The sequence below is a fragment of the Perna viridis genome, chromosome 9, assembly GCF_037379345.1.
Source record: "Perna viridis isolate PV_CMFRI_1.1 ecotype Kerala chromosome 9, ASM3737934v1, whole genome shotgun sequence".
Lineage (NCBI taxonomy): Eukaryota > Metazoa > Mollusca > Bivalvia > Mytilida > Mytilidae > Perna > Perna viridis.
This window is the reverse complement of record NC_142453.1, coordinates 43,785,734-43,806,003: the sequence shown is the minus strand read 5'-3', so window position 1 is coordinate 43,806,003 and position 20,270 is coordinate 43,785,734. Positions and strand designations below refer to the sequence as shown.

General features: G+C 36.4%; 1 protein-coding gene and 1 pseudogene across 1 annotated transcript; both read left to right on the top strand.

The window, feature by feature from the left end:
- Window positions 1–7,339: 7,339 nt before the first annotated feature.
- On the top strand, window positions 7,340–10,787 carry LOC148608650 (uncharacterized). Its single transcript, XM_088545437.1, has 2 exons — window positions 7,340–9,557; window positions 10,489–10,787. Exons 1-2 carry the CDS (start codon window positions 7,508–7,510, stop codon window positions 10,578–10,580), a joined length of 2,142 nt encoding a protein of 713 aa, XP_088401563.1. The 5' UTR covers window positions 7,340–7,507; the 3' UTR covers window positions 10,581–10,787.
- An 8,035-nt stretch (window positions 10,788–18,822) lies between these two features.
- LOC148608649 (uncharacterized) lies at window positions 18,823–19,389 on the top strand (annotated as a pseudogene).
- The last annotated feature ends 881 nt before the right edge of the window (window positions 19,390–20,270 follow it).

The following is a 20,270-nucleotide window of genomic DNA, read 5'->3' as shown; positions in this document are numbered from 1 at the left end:
CAGTTATTGGTTAAACTATTAAACCTTGTTTTGAATACGGGTGTTGTACCAGACAGTTGGACCGTGGGTATAATTCGACCGGTGAATAAAAACGAAAGGAGATAATATGAACCCAGATAACTTCAGAGCAATCACGTTAATAAGTTGTTTAGGGAAGCTTTTCACTTCGATACTAAACATTAGACTAACATGCTTTGCTAATGGAGTTGAGTTATCATCGAAAAATCATGCTAGATTCAGAAAGGGACATTCAGGTGTCGGACAGGGTGAAAACTTGTCACCCTTCCTTTTCTCCGTTTTTCTAAACAATCTTAAAGATCGTCGACGCTCTCCGTTGCATTTGGTGTAAGATCTAGCTGGATAGATCTGGAAATTAAAGGTTAATGTAGAGAAAACAAATGTTATATTTTGTAAACGGAAATGTAATTACAAGACGAAAGAAAATATAGAAATTATTGATACTTTTTCCTACCTAGGATTATCTTTCAAGTACAATGGCAATTTTTCAAACGCCAAACAAAAGCTTTTTAACCAAGCTCAAAGAGCTTTATTTTGCATTTATAAAAATATTAGAAACCAGAACATTCCTGTACATCTTCAACTAAAACTTTTTTGATGCTATGATTCAACCTACTTTACTCTATGATTCTGAAATTTGGGGTTATGAAAATTTACAAATTATGGAAATAATACACCTTAGTTTTTATAAAAGTATTTTGAAGGACGAAGCTTCGTTATGGTTTATGGAGAATTGGGGCGTATTCTTTTAGAAGTGAGAATTAAAAGAAGAATGTTGTCTTTTTGGTATTGACTTATCAATAACCAAGATAAGTTATGTAGTTTATTGTGTTTTTTATTGTATAAAATAAAGTGTAATGGAACTGAGAGATTTGAATGGATGAATCATATCAAATGTATATTTAATGGAACCGGCTTGAGATATGTGTCCTTAAATCAAGATGGTCAGTTTGACTTAAATCATGTAAGTAACGTGAATCTTTGGGAATTTTCAGGAATTCACATATCTCGAATTATATATTGAAGAAGATATATTAAACAGTAATCTCACGATGAAAACTCCCAATGATTGGCCTTCCATTTTACTCATTATTAGCTGAATGTAGTAAACTCTGTACACTTTAAGGGAGAATTTGATGGTTAGTAAAACTTTCATACCAACAGTGGAACCTAGCTACCACAACAAACAAATTAGTGTGCATGTCATAGCAAGTTCTGGAACGGGAGAACGTAATTTACCTCTAAATTATACCTCTGCCATCGAACATTAAACCTAGTAAAACTCCTTGGGGACAGGGTGACATGTCAGCGACAAACCCATTGGAGTTCAGGAGTGATTTTCTGAAAGCCAACAAAATTAACTGGCTATCTAAATATTCTAACTATCACTATCACAGTATTTTTTTTAAATAACGAAGCCAGTTAAGACTCCATTAAATAATAAACTATTAGCTAATAATTAAGGGCTTCATTATAAAGTGATTTTTATATTGACTGAGTCATAGGTCTGAAGTCTGTTATATTGGCCTGACAAATAGCAGATTTTGTCCATTATTGTGTCCTGCACAAAAGTTGTAATTATATTTTTGACCCGTGAACAAACATGGCCGCCATATCTATGAATAGAACATAGAGGATAAAGCCCCTTATTTCAAATTTGAATTTTACCTTCAAGGCTATGAAACCTATACAAATGGCTTTATTCTTCTGCTTGGGTAGCTCTACTTAAAGATTCCATTCGGTCGAAATTGTAGGTTAACTCTGTTAGACTTCGTGCTTTTTTGGTGGAAAATGACGTGTTTTTGCAGTTTTTAGCAAGCATCTTAAAAAACATAATGGAGAGAACAAAATTTTCAATTGATGAATTGATCCTTATAATAAAGTTTTCAAAGGTCTTCATTTAGTCGAAGTTGTAGAACAACGTTTTAAAGTAATTGTCGTGTGGCTATGGACAGACGGACAGTCATCCATGCTATGCCCGCACTTGTGTGCATAAATTTTAAATACTTAAACTTATGGCATGTCACCTGAGAAAAGGCCATTACAATGCACAATTTCATTTATATAGATATATTGCTTCTAGTAAAAAGAAACATTAATCGGCGGCCTTTACCAAGAGATAACCTTATTTACTCTAATATATATATCTAATCGTAAGCGTTCATACAAACTGTGATTAAAAAAGTAAAAAGATAAATGGCCGTCGAAATGCTACGGTATTCATGGTTTGCATTATTATTGTACGTTTTTCGCTTTATAAAATTCCAAGATACAGACGATCCAAACTAGGCGGTTTTAACCAACAAAGGGAAGGCCTGCACAACTAACGGCCATAGACGGACCATGATGAATGAAAAAGAAAAAAAGTACGCCTCTATAAAGTCTCCCTAAATATGGTCGGTTCGTCCGGTATGACGGATGAAAAAGACGAGGACTTCATTTCTGCAGACAATTATGAAAAATGATTATTGTCTATGTACCGTAAACATATAAACTCAAATATTAGTTAAGGACTTTTGGACAAAAGAAACTCACTGCACGAGAAAGCCAAAAACAAACTGAGAAAAACAATACTCAGTATGGAACACATGAACTAAAACATTGAGACTAGAAACGTCCTTCGTATATGATTTATGAATAATTGATTTAACCCAAAATCGTTTATCCTATATTGCATACCCAATTTCTCACCTCTACATCTATCTCACATACCCCTAGACCTATAACACACCTCTAGACCTATATTGCATACCCTATATCACACCTCTAGATCTATCTCACATACCCAATTACACACCTCTAGACCTATATTGCATACGCTAAATCACACCTCTAGACCTATATTGCATACGCTAAATCACACCTCTAGACCTATATTGCATACCCTATATCACACCTCTAGATCTATCTCACATACCCAATTACACACCTCTAGACCTATATTGCATACCTATATAACAACATATTTGTATCAGTAGAAAATCCTGAAATGCAACACAAAATCGTTTACCCTATATTGCATACCCAATTTCACACCTCTAGATCTATCTCACATACCCATTTACACACCCCTAGACTTATATCACACATCTAGACCTATGTTGCATACCCTATATCACACCTCCAGACCTATATTACACCCTGGACCTATATAGCATACCCTATTTTACATTCTAGATAGCCCCGTGCAGGTCCGGGTGTCAAAAGAATAGCCCTGCAGCAGCGCTAAGCTTGTCGTAAAAGGCAACTTAATAGAGCTCAGAACCCTAGCCGGGGGCTAGGGCGCTCTGCCCACAGAGCAACTGGGATGTGTGCCCCAGGTGGTGGAATGGGGTACCCCTGGTGTGTTACATGCTGGGGTTGTCAGGCTATAATACGGAAAACCTGACTACAAACCATAGTGGTGCATCGTGTTGGGAAAGATGCCACGTTCCACGCACGTTAAAGAACCCTACTGTGGTATTCTCCCGGAGTAGGAACCATTGGGCTCAGCCACAGGAGGCTAAATTGCCCGACCGTACCCACCTCTCCCTATTTCCAGTGGCAATCAAAATTTGTCGACACCATTGTCCTTGTGTCTCATCCCTATTTCATTTCATTTCGACAAATTTTGATTGCCACTGGAAAAAGGGGGATGGGTAAGGTCGGGCAATTTAGCCTCCTGTGGCGGAGCGCAAAGGTTCCTACTCCTATCGAATACCACAGCAGGGTTCTTTAACGTGCGAGGAACGTGGCATCTTTCTCAACACGGTGCACCACTATGGTTTGCGGTCAGGTTTTCCGTATTATAGCCTGACAACCCCAGCATGTGACACGCCAGGGGTACCCCATTCCACCACCTGGGGCACACATCCCAGTTGCTCTGTGGGCAGAGCGCCTAGCCCCCGGCTAGGTTTCTGAGCACTATTTAGTCGCCTTATACGACAAGCTTAGCGCTGCTGCAGGCCTATTCTTTTAACACCCGGAACTGCACGCGGCAGTTTTGTATATAGGATAAACATATTATCACATAGTATTCATCATATCATATGATTTATCAACCCCTCGTGCAAGTTATCATCTCTCCCAGAAGTCAGAACTGATGACATGCCCTCTGATTAATAGATCATATGACAAGAAATTGCGGTCTAAAAATCGATATTTACTGTATATTATACATGTTTCCCTATTCAATTCAATAGAAATTAAAAGAATAATACTCGCAGATATTTCATTCTGTTTTCGCTCTTTTCTCAACACGAGTTTCAAAATAAGTCTTATACTTTGTTGGGAAGGTGCGTCGAAGTTGAAGTAATAATAAACAAGTAAACATTGCAGACAATTAATTTGTAACTGTATGAAAATCCATCGTCTATTATCTGTTTGTCAGAAACACAATACTTTTAAATAAGATACGGATATCAGAAATTAAACTTTTTGGGGCAGTGACTTTTTAAGTGCAGAGGACGCTTACGCTACCGGTGCACCTGGTCCATGCTCCCAGTTTTCAGTTGAATCCAAACTGCTCATCTACTTTTGTTTCTTTGTTCTCATTATTTTGGCCATTTTCTATCCTATGTTGTGTGTGTCTGTTTTCTTTTTCTGTCTGGTTTTTGTCTCTGGTTTCCGCTAGAATTTTGGTACCCTTGATTACACTACACTCTATGGTAAATAGTCCAAGAATATACAGCTGTAAATAAGATTTAATCATTAGGGAAAAAAACAACAGACGTTCCCAACGTTTCTTAACTATCCCAACAAAAAAATTTTTTTTAACGAAGCCCACATTTAATTTTCTTTATGTTAATATATGTTGTACATTTTTAACCACTCTTTCAAAAATACAAAAAAATAAAGGTTTGTTTGTTTGTTTGTTGGGGTTTAACGTCCGAGTAGCAATATTTAAGCTGTATTCAGACAATGAACATGAAATGGATGATTAAATGAACATGAAATGAAAAAAAAGGATGGGACACAAGGATAATAGGGTCGACAAATTTTGATTGCCACTGGAAAAAGGGTGGATGGGTAAGGTCGGGCAATTTAGCCTCCTGTGGCGGAGCGCAAAGGTTCCTACTCCTAGCGAATACCACAGCAGGATTCTTTAACGTGCGAGGAACGTGGCATCTTTCCCAACACGATGCACCACTATGGTTTGCGGTCAGGTTTTCCGTATTATAGCCTGACAACTTCAGCATGTAACACGCCAGGGGTACCCCATTCCACCACCTGGGGCACACATCCCAGTTGCTCTGTGGGCAGAGCGCCTAGCCCCCGGCTAGGTTTCTGAGCACTATTTAGTCGCCTTATACGACAAGCTTAGCGCTGCTGCAGGCCTATTCTTTTAACACCCGGAACTGCACGGGGCCAAAGAATAACGGGGTCATCGGACTCATGAGAGGGTGCCAAAATGGGGATTTTCCCCCTAAAAACATATTTCCAATACATTTAGATTGTTTAGTATATAGGCAGAATACATGCAGATTGCAGCCATTCTCAAACGCTTTTGTTGTAAGTATGTTAAGTATAAATGGCAAACTTAAAGAGGTGTCTTTTTTTAAAAAATATATCAATGTATCTCTAAACACAACTGAAGATACAAAATATTTCCGATAATGACACTGCGTACTGGTTATTGATTGACCACGATATTATCTTTGGTAAACACGGAACAGAGGGAAATCCCTGATAGACATAGAAATTACCCCTTAATTTATTTTTTTTTCAAAATCGAAAATACTTCCCGTCATGCATAAAAAATAAAAAGTATAATTAACAGCTGACAAGGACATTATCTTAACATTACAATAAACTGATATTTATCCAAATAATTGCACATTTTTCTTAATTTGTTAAATTGGACACAATATTTCCACATATCAGAATATCCACATATCTTGTTATTTAGCATGCTAAAACATTTGTTCTTCCTTAAACATGTACCTGAATATGTTCTGAAAATAAAAAAAAAAGCCCGATAAAGTTACAAAACTGTAATAATAAACAAAAGTATATTAGAAAACTACAGTTCTTTGTGAAATAGTCCTAAAGTTCTTTAGGTTTCCTTCGTGATCTAGTTAACAAAATATATTTTAGTTCACACACTTTCGTCATATAAGAAGAATTTCTTTCAAAATAAATAGTTCTTTGTGGGACTTTAACAGAAACACCAGCGAGTCCCAACTTAAGGTAATAATTTAGTCCAATGCCTTTCAGAAAGTGATTTCATATTTCAGAATCAGTCTCTTTTATAGACCTTGTTAGCGATTGATTGATTGATTATTGGAGTTTAACGCCCGACCAGCAATATTTCAGCTATATTCAGGCGATGAACATGAAATAGATGATAAAATGAACATGAAATGGAAAATGGGATGGAACATAAGGATAAAGGATAATAAGGATAATCAAATTTGATTGTCACTAGAAAAAGGGAGGGATGGGTAGGGTCGGGCAATTTAGCCTCCTGTGGCGAAGCGCAAAGGTTCCTACTCCTATCGAACACAACAGCAGGGATCTTTGATGTGCGAGGAACGTGGCATATTTCCCAACACGGTGCACCACTATGGTTTGCGGTCAGGTTTTCCGTATTATAGCCTGACACCCCCAGCATGTGACACGCCCGGGGTACCCCATTCCACCACCTGGGGCGCATAACTCAGTTGCTCTGTGGGCAGAGCGCCCTAGCCCCCGGCTAGAATTCTGAGCACTACTTAGTCGCCTTTTACGACAAGCTTAGCGCTGCTGCGGGCCTATTCTTTTGACACCCGGGCCTGCACGGGGCGACCTTGTTAGCGACTTCATTTTTAGAGATGAAATTTTAGATTTACTATTACAATATCATAACACATTGACACATGATAGGAAAAGTAATGGATATGTTGAAACTCAACATATGCACCAGCGTATAATTTTAATACAAAATAGTTCATACTTTCAGAGATCACTAAAGGTCTTTGATATATGTAAACACATCATTAAATAAGCTTTGAAAAGCCCCAACAACAAAAGGTACCCATATCCACTATTACAGAGCGATGACACTTCATCAAAATATTGAAATATGTTATTTACCTAAAATCACCATGTCTATTAATACTTCAAGAATTACCTACAAACATATATCAAACAAACAGGTTTATAGTTCATCATTTTTAGATATTAAAAAAACCATAATCTAACTATTATGTAATCTTTAACTAAACACAACATTGTAAATTACACAGCCTGTACATAATTACACACAACGCTATTGAACACATTCTCCTAAAATAACTAAAAAGATAATCAGTAAAAATACTGATGCATCCTCAAGTATTATTTGCATACAATGCACATGTGTAAAATTCAGGACACGACAACGGAGGCATTTCATAAACTTTTGAAACATGATTGAAGATTAAAAATTAAGATAACCTCAAGGGTTATTCGTAGTAGTTGTATTAACTCGTACATTTGTTTAAATTTTTTTCGATATTTTATTAGCATTTGCTGATTGTTCTACGACGAAATGCAAAGCACCTTGATGTTACTGCTAGCGTTATCTATTGTTCTTGGAAAGTGTTTTATATATTCTCAGGCTCCTGACGATCCGACATGGGAAGACTTGATTAGAAAGGGGAAAGCATGTAAGTCAAATACGTGTAGAAAAATAGATACCGCTTGTGAATGTTTCTTGACGATAGAGCACAGGTTGACAATGATGAATGATAGAGAAAAAACATTACTCCGACCGAAAAATGGGCGTTTTGTTCGATATAATGATTCAAAAACATATACCATGGAGGAAGAAATATCCTTTATCTCTGCGGATGGCTATGGGTCAAGAATGGTACTTGCTGTAAATCGAATGTTTCCGGGACCACCAATTACTGCGTACGAAAATCAAGAAATAACACTTCACATGTGGAACAAAATGCACACAGACAGTACAACTATCCATTTACACGGCATTCATCAAAAGAGCACACCTTGGTCCGATGGGGTCGCTTTTGTAACCCAGTGCCCAATTCTTCCGGGACAGATATACACGGTCAAGTTCAATGCTAAGCCGTATGGAACAAGCTTTTATCATGCTCACATAGGGGATCAGAGAAGCGCTGGACTCTATGGTCCACTGATTATTATACCACTCTCCTCATCTAAGGTTTCACAACCCCAGGATGATAATACTGAAAAGGTTCATGTTGTTTCAATTCAGGATTGGAACCACAATGACGATCCAGAAACACTCTACCAACGGATGCTCTTCGGTAATTTCGATTTAGATAAGAATAAGGTAATAGATACAACGTCAGATATATCAGGTGCTAAATTCAGTAGATTTCATTGTCATTCTGGCCTAATAAACGGAAAGGGAAGGTTTTACACTCAGAACCATTTAAATAATGCAGCTCCACTAACGAGATTTGACGTTGTCGAGCATTCGGATTACCGATTTAGAGTGATCAGCGCTGCTACACTTTATCCTTTTCGGGTGTATCTCCAAGGCCACAGAAGCCTTTCTATCGTTGCATCAGATGGATTTGAAATTTCACCTATTGAAGTCGAATCTTTCATCATACACCCTGGAGAAAGGATAGATTTTCTTGTTCGAACTGATAAAAGTCCTGGGACTTACTTGTTGGTAGCAGAAACTATTGAAACGGAACCTGAAATCCAAAATCAGTATCACGCCGCTGAGGCAATTGTGCACTATACCAATGCACATTTAATATTGAACCCTCCGAAAGCTACACCACACCGTTGCACTGACGGCAATGTATGTAGAATATTCAATTGTCCTTATCTTTATTATCCTAAAGATCAATACAAGCTATGTTTTAATTGGAATCACGCAAGATCTATTGACCCAAATTCAAACACGGATGAAGTCAAAGGTGCCGCCATTGAACGATTTTACAATTTTGCTTTTCCTGGAGACCTCGGAAATACACCGGGTTCTGTAAACGGTCGCCAGTTTATACCTCCTACTGTTGCGGCCTATGCCGAATGGAATCGAGTTTCAAATAATTGTCAGAATTGTTCTGAAGATTCCGTATGCGAATGTACATATTACGACACAATTGATAGAGGGGATTATGATCAGGTTTACCAGTTCGTTATTACAAATATCGGAAGTGGTTCTGGGTGGTCACACCCAATTCATTTACATGGGCACTCTTTTTACGTATTAAAAATGGGTTTTGCCGAATATGACATGGTCACTGCTAAACTTAAAAAAAATATGGGTCAAGATCAAATTGATCTTATCTGTAATGACAGCAAAAACTTTTGCAATGCTGCTAGGTGGCGAAATTCTTCATGGGAGAACGGCAACCATCCTTTTCTCAATTGGAATGACCCTCCGCAAAAAGATACTATCATTGTACCAACAGGTGGATATGTTGTCATCCGATTCAAGGCCGACAACCCAGGTCTTTGGTTTTTTCACTGTCATATTGACCTCCACAATACTAATGGTATGGGAATGATGATCAATGAATCGCCAAATTATCATAAACCCGTTCCTAAAGGATTTCCAACATGCGGAAATTATATAAGACAATGCAATATAAATGGTACGTTCAATTAAATAGTTCTTTCAACTGAACATTGGGTATTTTTTAATTTTTGTATTTCACTGTAACCACAGATGCACGTTTTAAATCAAACTGTTTCTTTACAATTTATTTTTTTAATGTCTGTAGACATTTTCATCTACGAATTCATGAATCGTTGATACTATTTTTGACAAAATATGAACAAAAGTACCCACAGGGAATGTTATTCACCATTTTGTATAAATCTAAATGCTAAAGGATAACATATTTATTCGGAATAAAAATAGAAGCACTGGCAAGTTGCACTTGTAATCGTCTTTTGTTTTTCTAGAGACCCATCCCCATCCCTGGTGGGTAACTGAAAAACAGAGCCATTGAAGACATCTCGTCTACAAGTTATATTAGAGTCTTTTACACGATTGTCAAGCATCATAATATCGTTCATTATTTATGTACTTCATTCGTTTTTATTTTCCAGACATTATTTATACCAAGCAGTTAAGTAACGTAAATACACCATAAAGACAGTGACATTTGTTCATGAATAACTTCATTCAAATAACGCAATGTGGCATTTGAACAATGTGTTATGATTAGTTTTGTTTAGAATCTTTGAATTATTTTGCTGCAAACCTTCGGTTTCGGGATAAACCCTAACGGACAATATAGGCTTAAAGTTCCTTTATTTAGATTTAGTGTCCTGAGAATTTTTATCCCCCTAATGTTCGGTGTTATCTTCTATAAATTGCTAGACTTGATATAGTACCGTTCCAGGCAGTTATTATATGCCTGAAATGGGCAAATCGTAAATGCGGATATGTTATTAGTTCACGAGAATTTATTCCATGTTCCGATGTTAAATGTATTATGTAATAGGGTTTTACCTCTTAGTTCCAGAAATAACATTAAAACTTTTTGGTTATACAACTAATATTGTCTTGTATTTCAGGAGCCAATAGTCCTAGGATGAACGGACAGACAAATAGTGTATTCATACATTTTTCAACTGTGTGTGTAATAATGAAGATAATCAGCACTTAAAGGTGAAGTATGTAACCATTTCTGATAAACAGCTTGTCTGTAATACCCGGACTTCGAGAACGTCGACGTAATTTGAAATCAATATGAAATGACATTGTTCTGTTGTGTTACCTAAGTCTTCTTTACTCTATGAAATATTTACATTTGTGTTGGATTTCAAATTCGCTTTGTCTTAAGTAAAGATGAATATATAAAACCGAAATTTAACTCCCTTGCCTTGTTGATAAAATGAAGCTGTGATTTCTGTCAGTAAACAATTTTTCTCAGGTACAACTGTGTATGATACAACATATAACAATAGCACACATTTGATATACTCAGCAGATTGGGGTTGATCAAACATTGATACTCAGCAGTTTGGGGATTGATCAATCATTGATACTCAGCAGATTGGGGTTGATCAAACATTAATACTCAGTAGTTTGGGGATTGATCAAACATTGATACTCAGCAGTTTGGGGTTGATCAATCATTGATACTCAGCAGTTTGGGGATTTATCAAACATTGATACTCAGCAGTTTGGGGATTGATCAATCATTGATACTCAGCAGATTGGGGTTGATCAAACATTGATACTCAGCAGTTTGGGGTTGATCAAACATTGATACTCAGCAGTTTGATGTTGATCCAACACCTATACTCAGCATTAATGGGGTTCAAGTTAGAACATTTGGCAAGGCCATGAACTAATGAAACAACGACCCAGCTTAATAAAAGTTAGACAAACATAAAAGAAAATATCAATGAATAAAGAAAACAGAAAATGAACTGATCATTAGCATGGTATAAAGACGTGAAAAGGGAAACAGAAACGATCTTTGAACAATTTTTTTAGACAAAAGATATTTTGTCTCATATTTTTATGATATAATCTTCACACTAGTTATTAAAATGTGATGACGACCATAACTAGGTCCTAAAGTTATTTAATCAAATTGATGAAGGTTATAGCGGTAATAAAAGGAATGTAATCTAGGGACAAAGACCAGACATTGAAAACAGACGTACACAACAAAGAACATAAAGTAACTAAATTCATACATACAAAATAACAAAAGCAAAGAAGCAACTCGGACTCGTGTCAGACTGTCAAAGTTTTACATGCTGTATGTTTAGGCATCTCTTTGAATATTTGAAGTATTATTTTGCATTTTTTGGGGAGACAAATACATAAATACAAACTATCTTGTCAAATTTTAACAAATTTGGTTGCGATTAACAAGTCGGACGAAAGTATTTTATTGTTCAGTTGAAAGATGTCAGGAAATGATCACGTGATTCACCAGGGAAAATCCCAATAAATTGAGAGTGGAAAAATCGCTTATTTTAAAACCTGTTTTATCAAACAAATCTCATAGAAAACGTATAATAGCAATTTTAGTCATTTCAAAACAGTTTTACTGAAGAATGCAACCTGCAAGATTTTTTAAAAATTTCACTTAAAATGGCCTTAACCATCCTGCGTTGCTCGAAGTAATCGGAAACCTGCGTCTGCGAGACCCACGATTACTATATCCAATGAGAAACCTTATTACAAAATCGTGATGAGAGAATTCATTTGCATATCAAAAGGATTCGGAAAACTAATTTGCAAACAAAGTTGACTTTTGTGACACAAAATTGAAATTTTGTAGCATGTTATAAATCTTGTTAATATGAATTCATTTATGTTGTACAGAATTGACTTTTGAGTATGAGAACTGTTTTGGAATATTGTTTGTAATAATCAAGTAATTTAGGAGCTTAACATGTATTATGACAAAACATCTTAATGTGCATTTTTTTATGTTTCATCTATATTTAAGATTTGAAATGAATGTATAGTCTCAGAGAATTGCAAAACAGTATCGATTAAGTTGTTACCAAAAAATCAACAAGCATGTCGGCATGCGTTTGACTTTAAATGTAAAATCACAAAACAATTCTTGAATATGGAAATTAAAAATTATTGATGGGTGACTCACGCGAAGAAAGATTCGACAATGTACATAGTTCAAGATCATGAACATTGTACCTGTAGAAATAGTGAAATTTTTAAATAATCTTGTACAATAATAATGTGATAATCTTTAAAGAGTGTGCGTATATATAAAAAACTAAAATTTCAGCTATATATCATTAAGATAGAATTCATCACTGCAAAATTTATGTACAACAGCCATGCAGGTTTTGAAGGCAGAGTTTAAGGATGCAATTCATCAATCATGGTAGGAGAAACATCGTCTAGAGCTGATCTACCCTCATGTCAAATATCAAAAGCCTACACCAAGGCCAACAAAGTAACATCCTAGACACAATTATTTACGGACGGACGGATACAGTGATTACTTTTTGCTTGTTTGTTTGTTGGGGTTTAACGTCCGAGTAGCAGTATTTCAGCTATATTCAGACGATGAACATGAAATTTATGATAAAATGAACATGAAATGATGATGAAATGAAAAAGGGATGGGACACAAGGACAATGGGGTCGATAAATTTTGTTTGCCACTGGAAATAGGGAGAGGTGGGTAGGGTCGGGCAATTTAGCCTCCTGTGGCGGAGCCCTATGGTTCCTACTCCGGGAGAATACCACAGTAGGGTTCTTTCACGTGCGAGGAACGTGGCATCTTTCCCTACACGGTGCACCACTATGGTTTGCGGTCAGGTTTTCCGTATTATAGCCTGACAACCCCAGCATGTAACACGCCAGGGGTACTCCATTCCACCACCTGGGGCACACATCCCAGTTGCTCTGTGGGCAGAGCGCCCTAGCCCCCGGCTAGGGTTCTGAGCACTATTTAGTCGCCTTTTACGACAAGCTTAGCGCTGCTGCAGGCCTATTCTTTTAACACCCGGACTTGCACGGGGCTATAATCATATGTAATTCCATCTGTAAATGAGGAACTTTGGACCCCCGTGAGAAATAACTTCCAGACGAAAACACTATCACCAATGAACCGATGGACGGGTCAAAAACATTATAACACCGAAATTGTGTTGGTATAATGAAACATACATATATTGCCCTACACTTAGAAATCGATGGTAAAGGAAAACTATTGACCAAACTTTACGACAAACGTGATGACTTTCCATTCAGAATTGTCAACTTTCCTTTCACTCTATGGCAAAATCCCTTCAGCACCTGCGTATGGAGTGTTCATACCACAACTGATACTTTATGCTTGCCGTAACTACGCAGACTTTTTGTATCGCATTAGGACTCTTACAATTAGGCTTCTGGAACAGAGTTATGTTGCAGCATGATTGAAGTCATTACTACACATGTTTTATGGTCGCCATCATGAATTCGTGGATCGTTGCGGTGTATCCATCTGCACCATGAGAACGACTTGTTTATCGTGTCATAGTTTTCCCTTCCTCTTTCGTCTACCCCCGACTTGACTTTTTTATGAGCAACTCTAGTACAATCTGCCCCACGAAAATGTCTATTGTTCTCAGTTTGTCGTAGTACAGTCTGTCACATGAACATATCTATAGTTCTCAGTTTGTCGTAGTTTAGTCTACCCCACGAACATGTCTATAGGCTTTAGTTTGTCGTAGTCTAGTCTGCCCTATGATCAAGTCTATTGGCCTTAGTTTGTCATAGTACAATCGGTCACACGAACATGTCTATTTCCTTATTTGATCCTAGTTGTAGTCTAGTCTGCCCCATGAACATGTCCATTGGCCTCAGTTTGTCGTATTCATAGTACAGTCTGTCACACGAACATGTTCATAGTCCTCGGTTTGTCGTAGTCTAGTCTTCCTTGTGTCCCATCCCTTTTTCATTTCATCATCATTTCATGTTCATCGTCTGAATATAGCTGAAATATTGCTGCTCGGACGTTAAAGCCCAACAAACAAACCCTAATTTCTCAGCTTAAGAATACCAAGACAATTAGGGTTTTTGAAATAAAATGAAAACTATTTTCCTCTACCAACCTACAAATCGCCTAAATTGATATATTTTTCAAAGTCAAAACCCTTAGAGTATTTATGCTACAGTAAAAAATGGTTTTATTAGTATTTTCTGTTAAGGGTTATTACAATTAATACTTCTAGTGTTCTTTTATGATTTTTGCCAATTTTCCAAGTCAGAATTTATTAAACAAGAGGCTCTCGAAGAGCCTGAATCACTCACCTGACAAACCATACCCTATAAAGTAAGTAAGGGCATCATGCTTGTTACCATGTTTGACAAAAACATCCTGAAAAAAAGCATATAGTGATGCATGCTGTCAGTTTAAAAGAGTACCTAAGGCACTTTAAAAAATGTTGGAAATGACTTCAATTGTTTTTAGAACCTCTGGGAAAAAAATTGGGCAGGGGTCCCCTATACCCTGTTATTCCACCAGGTCTGAGGGGGCATTATAGATTTGTTGAAAAATTACATTACATGACGTTAAACCACGGTTATCCAATTTTTTTTTATCATTAACATTCATATCAGGAGACCATATTTACTTTATAAACCAAGTATCATTGACATCGAAGCAAGTATACAAAAAAATAGCGGGGAAAATGGCCGCCCAGAAAAATATTTCTTCATCACCATTCAACTTAAAACATCTACTTTCTTTAAGACGAACTCTGGGCAACTAGTGAATATTGTCGTAAAATGACAGCCATTTTGAAAATGGCCGACTAAATAATAATTTCAATACAGTCCTTCAACTCAGAATTATCTTATCAGTTTATCTTATGGGTAGCTTTCATTTCATTTTTCTTCTATAGTTGAGGAAAAAATAGCAAAAAAAAGTATTAAATCCCTATGTCTATTTTGCAGTAACGACGGCTATGTTTTTTGACTGATGAAAAATTTAAATGATCAGTTTGTGGAGGAAACCCCAAAAAAATTATGCCAACTTCTATTAAAGCTGCATTAGCTGTCATTTTCGTAATTTTTTGTTTCTGTTGAAACATACTTTAACTTTAAATTATTTCTGCTAAATTGTACTTTTCCTGTATAATTTCATTTGATATCCACAAATGAAATGCATTAAATACATGAAATAGGTGTCTATATATTGTCTTGCAAGACAAAAAATCGACCTAAATAAATTCGTATGCATGTGACTTCTGGTGATCTTAATCCGCGCATGGCTGTAAGGGTCGCTTCTTTAATAACAAATCTGATTGCAAAGCGAAAGTGGTTATTCAACGGCAAGGAAGACCGACGGACAAAAGCCGTAAAAGAAAAAAAGTTCGAATATAACGCAAGGATCCTTTATTAAATTTACCTATTGTGATATAATGTAGCTCAAATATGGTCATTATTTATTTGAAAACTAATCAAGAAATAGATGAAGTGAAATGAAAATAAGACACGTGATTACCTGTGTATCCGTTATAGAGTTTGTAAGTCTCGTTCTAGTTTCAATTTTCCTTCCGGAATTATAGATGTAGAACGTATTGAAATCCGAAGGCCGGTCTGCATTTAATTGTGCACTTCCGGGAAATGAAAACGCTGTATCACTATGCAAAATCTTCCATTTCTATGCTTTTCTAAACATTTTTATTCAGTAGAACTAGATATTTGTCATTTTTTATCAGTATTTTTTCACAAAAATATGTTTTGCTTTTAACATTGAACTCAATGCTATGTTAATGACGAATCTCTATGCATTTGAATGGGAGATGAGAACCCATTCTCATGAAATCACGGAGTCACGTGACGAGACTTGCATACCGTATTGTTATTTTTTTATCAAGGTTGAAGTATTTTTAACACAGGTGTATGTCCTGTCGGCAATTTTCGGAAGTAATTGCGAAAAATAATTAGATCAGAGCTATCGATCTTCTCTGATTAAAGAAACGTTGTTTATTGCTTCAATTGCATTACCACAAACTTATTCCAATGAATAAGTAAAATTCAGTAAAATCAAGTCAACACTTAACAAAATTGGCAGCAAATGCCGCTTTAAATTTTGTTGTAATTGGTTTCAGAGAGTTGTACATATTAAAACGACAAAAAAAATGTTTCAGGGTCCATAAATCCTGTAAAAGGTAACAAATATCATTTTGAAGATTTTGGCAAAAGACCGTCTTCTGATGGTATACAATGTTAATTTCCATCAGAATTTTGCTAAATCCAAAGGTTTTTGGGTATTTGCAAAAAAATGTATTTAGACCCATTTGTTCTATTTTAGTAACAGGTGCCATGTTTTTCATCAATCAAAAATCCAAACAGTCATTTTGTAAATCAGATAAAAACTATCAGTTTGGGAGAAATATGCAAAAAACTGCAGTCTGAACCCTATGTTCTATTTTTAGTAACGGCGGCCATTTTTTTCACCGATCAAAAATTCAAAGGGTCATTTTGTTAAGGGTGTACTAAAACAGTAATACCAACTTTCATTGAATGCTGTAAAGTAATTTCTGATTAGAAGATTTTTTTAAAGTAATAACATCAATAACAGAAAAAAGGTCCAAAAAGGACAATAACTCCAACATGGGTCAACAGATCTTCACCAAAATTACATCACAGATAGATCTCTCCATGGTGAACACTTTTACCCCATGTCAGAATTTGGTAAAACCTAACGGTTTTGGAGATATATGCAAAAAAACTGCTGTCTGACCCCATTTTCTATTTTAGTAATGGCATCCATGTTTTTTCACCTATCAAAAATCCAAACACTCATTTTGTGCAGGAGTAATCAAGGGAACCAAGGTTATAGCGGTAATCAAAAGAATGTAATCCAGGGACAAAGACCAGACATGGAAAACAGACATTCACAACAAAGAAAGTAAAGTAACTGAAGTCATACATACAAAGTAACAAAAGTAAATGAGCAACTCGGACTCCACTAAAAACTGGGAGCATGGACCAGGTGCACCGGTAGGGTAAGCGTCCTCTGCTTTTCTAGAACCACCCGCCGAGTTGCTCATAAAAAGTCATTTTGTGCAGAATATTCTAAGGAACAATCATCCTAAGTTTCATTCAAATCCATTCAGTAGTTTCAGGGGAGAAGATGTTTGAAGAATTGTTAACGACGACGACGACGGACGCAAAGTGATGGTAATTAAAACGTCCCAAATTTGGTATCATTCGATAGATTATTCAATTTCCGAAATAAATAAACCACTAAAAACTAATTTTCAAGAAAGAAGTTTCAAAAAATGTAAAAAATATTACACCTACCCCTAGAAAACTGGACTCACTATCATACAGAATTCTTATTCACAGCATATCGACAGTGTAAAACTCAGGCGTTCATTATTAAAATAATGGTGTACCCAACATATCTGATCAATTTAGGCGCATAGCATTTCCTTTTAAAGTGAAAATTTTCAGAATTTCTTAATTTCTTCTTCTAACCATAACCCGGACTTGACTTTTGATGAGCAACTCGGCGGGTGTTTCTAGAAAAGCAAAGAACGCTTATCCTACCGGTGCACCTGTTTCATGCTCCCAGTTTTTAGTGGAGTCCGAGTTGCTCATTTGCTTTTGTTACTTTATATATATGATTTTAGTTACTTTATGTTCTTTGTTGTGTATGTCTGTTTCCCATGTCTGGTCTTAGTCCCTGGATTACATTCTTCTGATTACCGGTATAACCTTGGTTCCCTTGATTAATCTTTAACACTCCTTACCACCCGTAATTGTCTTTTTTTCAGAATACCGCAGTTTAAACAAGCTTTTGTGTGTTACAGTACATTTATGCATTGTCTAAACTTCTAAATGATCCCAAGTGATAAATATATGAACTTTTCCAAGTCAAGTGAAAATTTCCCACCCCTACCCATGAAAAATATAACTCAACGTGAAATTAAATGTTAATTTTTAACATAAAACGATACACAATAGACAGACATACTGGGTACTGTTGTTTTAATTTTCGTTGTATCCAACATATCTATCTGATCATTTCAGGTGGGTACTTTTCAGTTTTAGTTTCAATGTGCTTTCTGTAAAAAAGGGAATTTTGTGGATTTCAACGGTAATAGGCATTTTTGTAAACATGCTTTTATGTATTCAAATGAAACTAAAATGCTGTCTTATCTTTTTAATGATCCCAAATTATTAAGATTTGATTATTTCCGTGACCAATTAAGTGAAAAAATGCCACCCATGAAAAAAGTACCTCAACATGAACACAAATGTTAAAATGTAAAAAACGTTAGAAGCATGTAAGAAACAAGTGTTTTAACTATCGATATATTCAACGTACCTGCTCATATAGACCATTTTATCATTCACATTTTTATAGAGCCATGAATCATCCAGTAACATTTTATTGCTGATGTGTTCAATGCTATACGAAAACGTCTGCTCTTCTATCTCAGCCACAAGATGGCAATACAGAAAATGTCCATATTGTCACATTTCAGGATTGGAGTTATTTCGACGATTCTGAAACACTCTATCAGCGAATTTTAAATGAAGTTTAAAACATTCTGACATATCAGGTGCCAAATTCACCCGATTACAGTGCCATTCGGGCATCATAAACGGGATTGGTCGGTATTATAGTACAAAAACTAAACATTATTCAGCATCATGAACGATTTATGACGTCATCCCAAACTCTACCGCTTTAGAGTTATAAGTGCAGCCACCCTTTACCCTTTCCATGTTATAAGTGCATCCACCCTTTACCCTTTCCAATTGCGGTTGAACCATTATCACGTGATCAGTATCATGCAGCAGAAGCAGTTATACATTATACAAGTGTACCTATATATTAAGTATACAGTCCTGAAAAAGCTTCTCCTCACTCATGTAGCACTAATAGCCCATGCATAGCATTTAACTGTCCGTACCTATATTATTCGAAGGAAAGAAACAGAATATGTTTATACTCGGCGTCACATAAATAACATACTGTTAAAATTTGAATAAAAATATTTTCTACGACTTTATTGACACCAACCATCGTTTAAATTGTCTTAAATGACTTGCTCATTCGTTTAGCCAAACAGCTTCTCAAAAACAAGTCGCTTATTAGCTTAAATCATGCGTAACAAATCCTTACGGGAAAATCCCATACTAATATCCGCCATGTTGGTTTTTACGGGACGATTTGTTTACAAACGGAAGTGCGTAAGTTCCCGTCGAACTCCGGTGACAATCGTCTGCTTGATCAACTTCTCGGTATTATACGTTGTTCGCGTAAAATAAATCCGAGATATCCGAAATAACGCCGAATTGCATTCTGGGTTCTTCGGTTTTTGGACAAACCATTTAAACGTAAACAACATCTCCTAGCAACCCGATCACTGTAAACATGGCCGACTTTTTACAATGTAAATATTGCCACCTAGAATTAAAATCTGACCGGAATTTAACGATTCAATGTTTAGGGAGAAGCCGTTTGGCTAAACGAATGAGCAAGTCATTTAAGACAATTTAAACGACGGTAGGTGTCAATAAAGTCGTAGAAAATATTTTTATTCAAATTTTAACAGTATGTTATTTACGTGACGCCGACTATAAATTGGAATAATGTCACAACAAAGGACCCCGTGCAGGTCCGGGTGTGAAAAGAATAGGCCTGCAGCAGCGCTAAGCTTGTCGTAAAAGGCGACTAAATAGTGATCAGAACACTAACCGGGGGGTAGGGCGCTCTGCCCACAGAGCAACTGGGATGTGTGCCCCAGGTGGTGGAATGGGGTACCCCTGGCGTGTTACATGCTGGGGTTGTCAGGCTATAATACGGAAAACCTGACCGCAAACCATAGTGGTGCACCGTGTTGGGAAA

Excerpts from the sequence above, each read along its gene's own strand:
- LOC148608650 (XM_088545437.1), top strand. The coding sequence starts at position 7,508 with ATGCAAAGCACCTTGATGTTACTGCTAGCGTTATCTATTGTTCTTGGA. Across the intron at positions 9,558-10,488 it reads AAGACAATGCAATATAAATG|GAGCCAATAGTCCTAGGATG; the intron begins GTACGTTCAATT and ends CTTGTATTTCAG.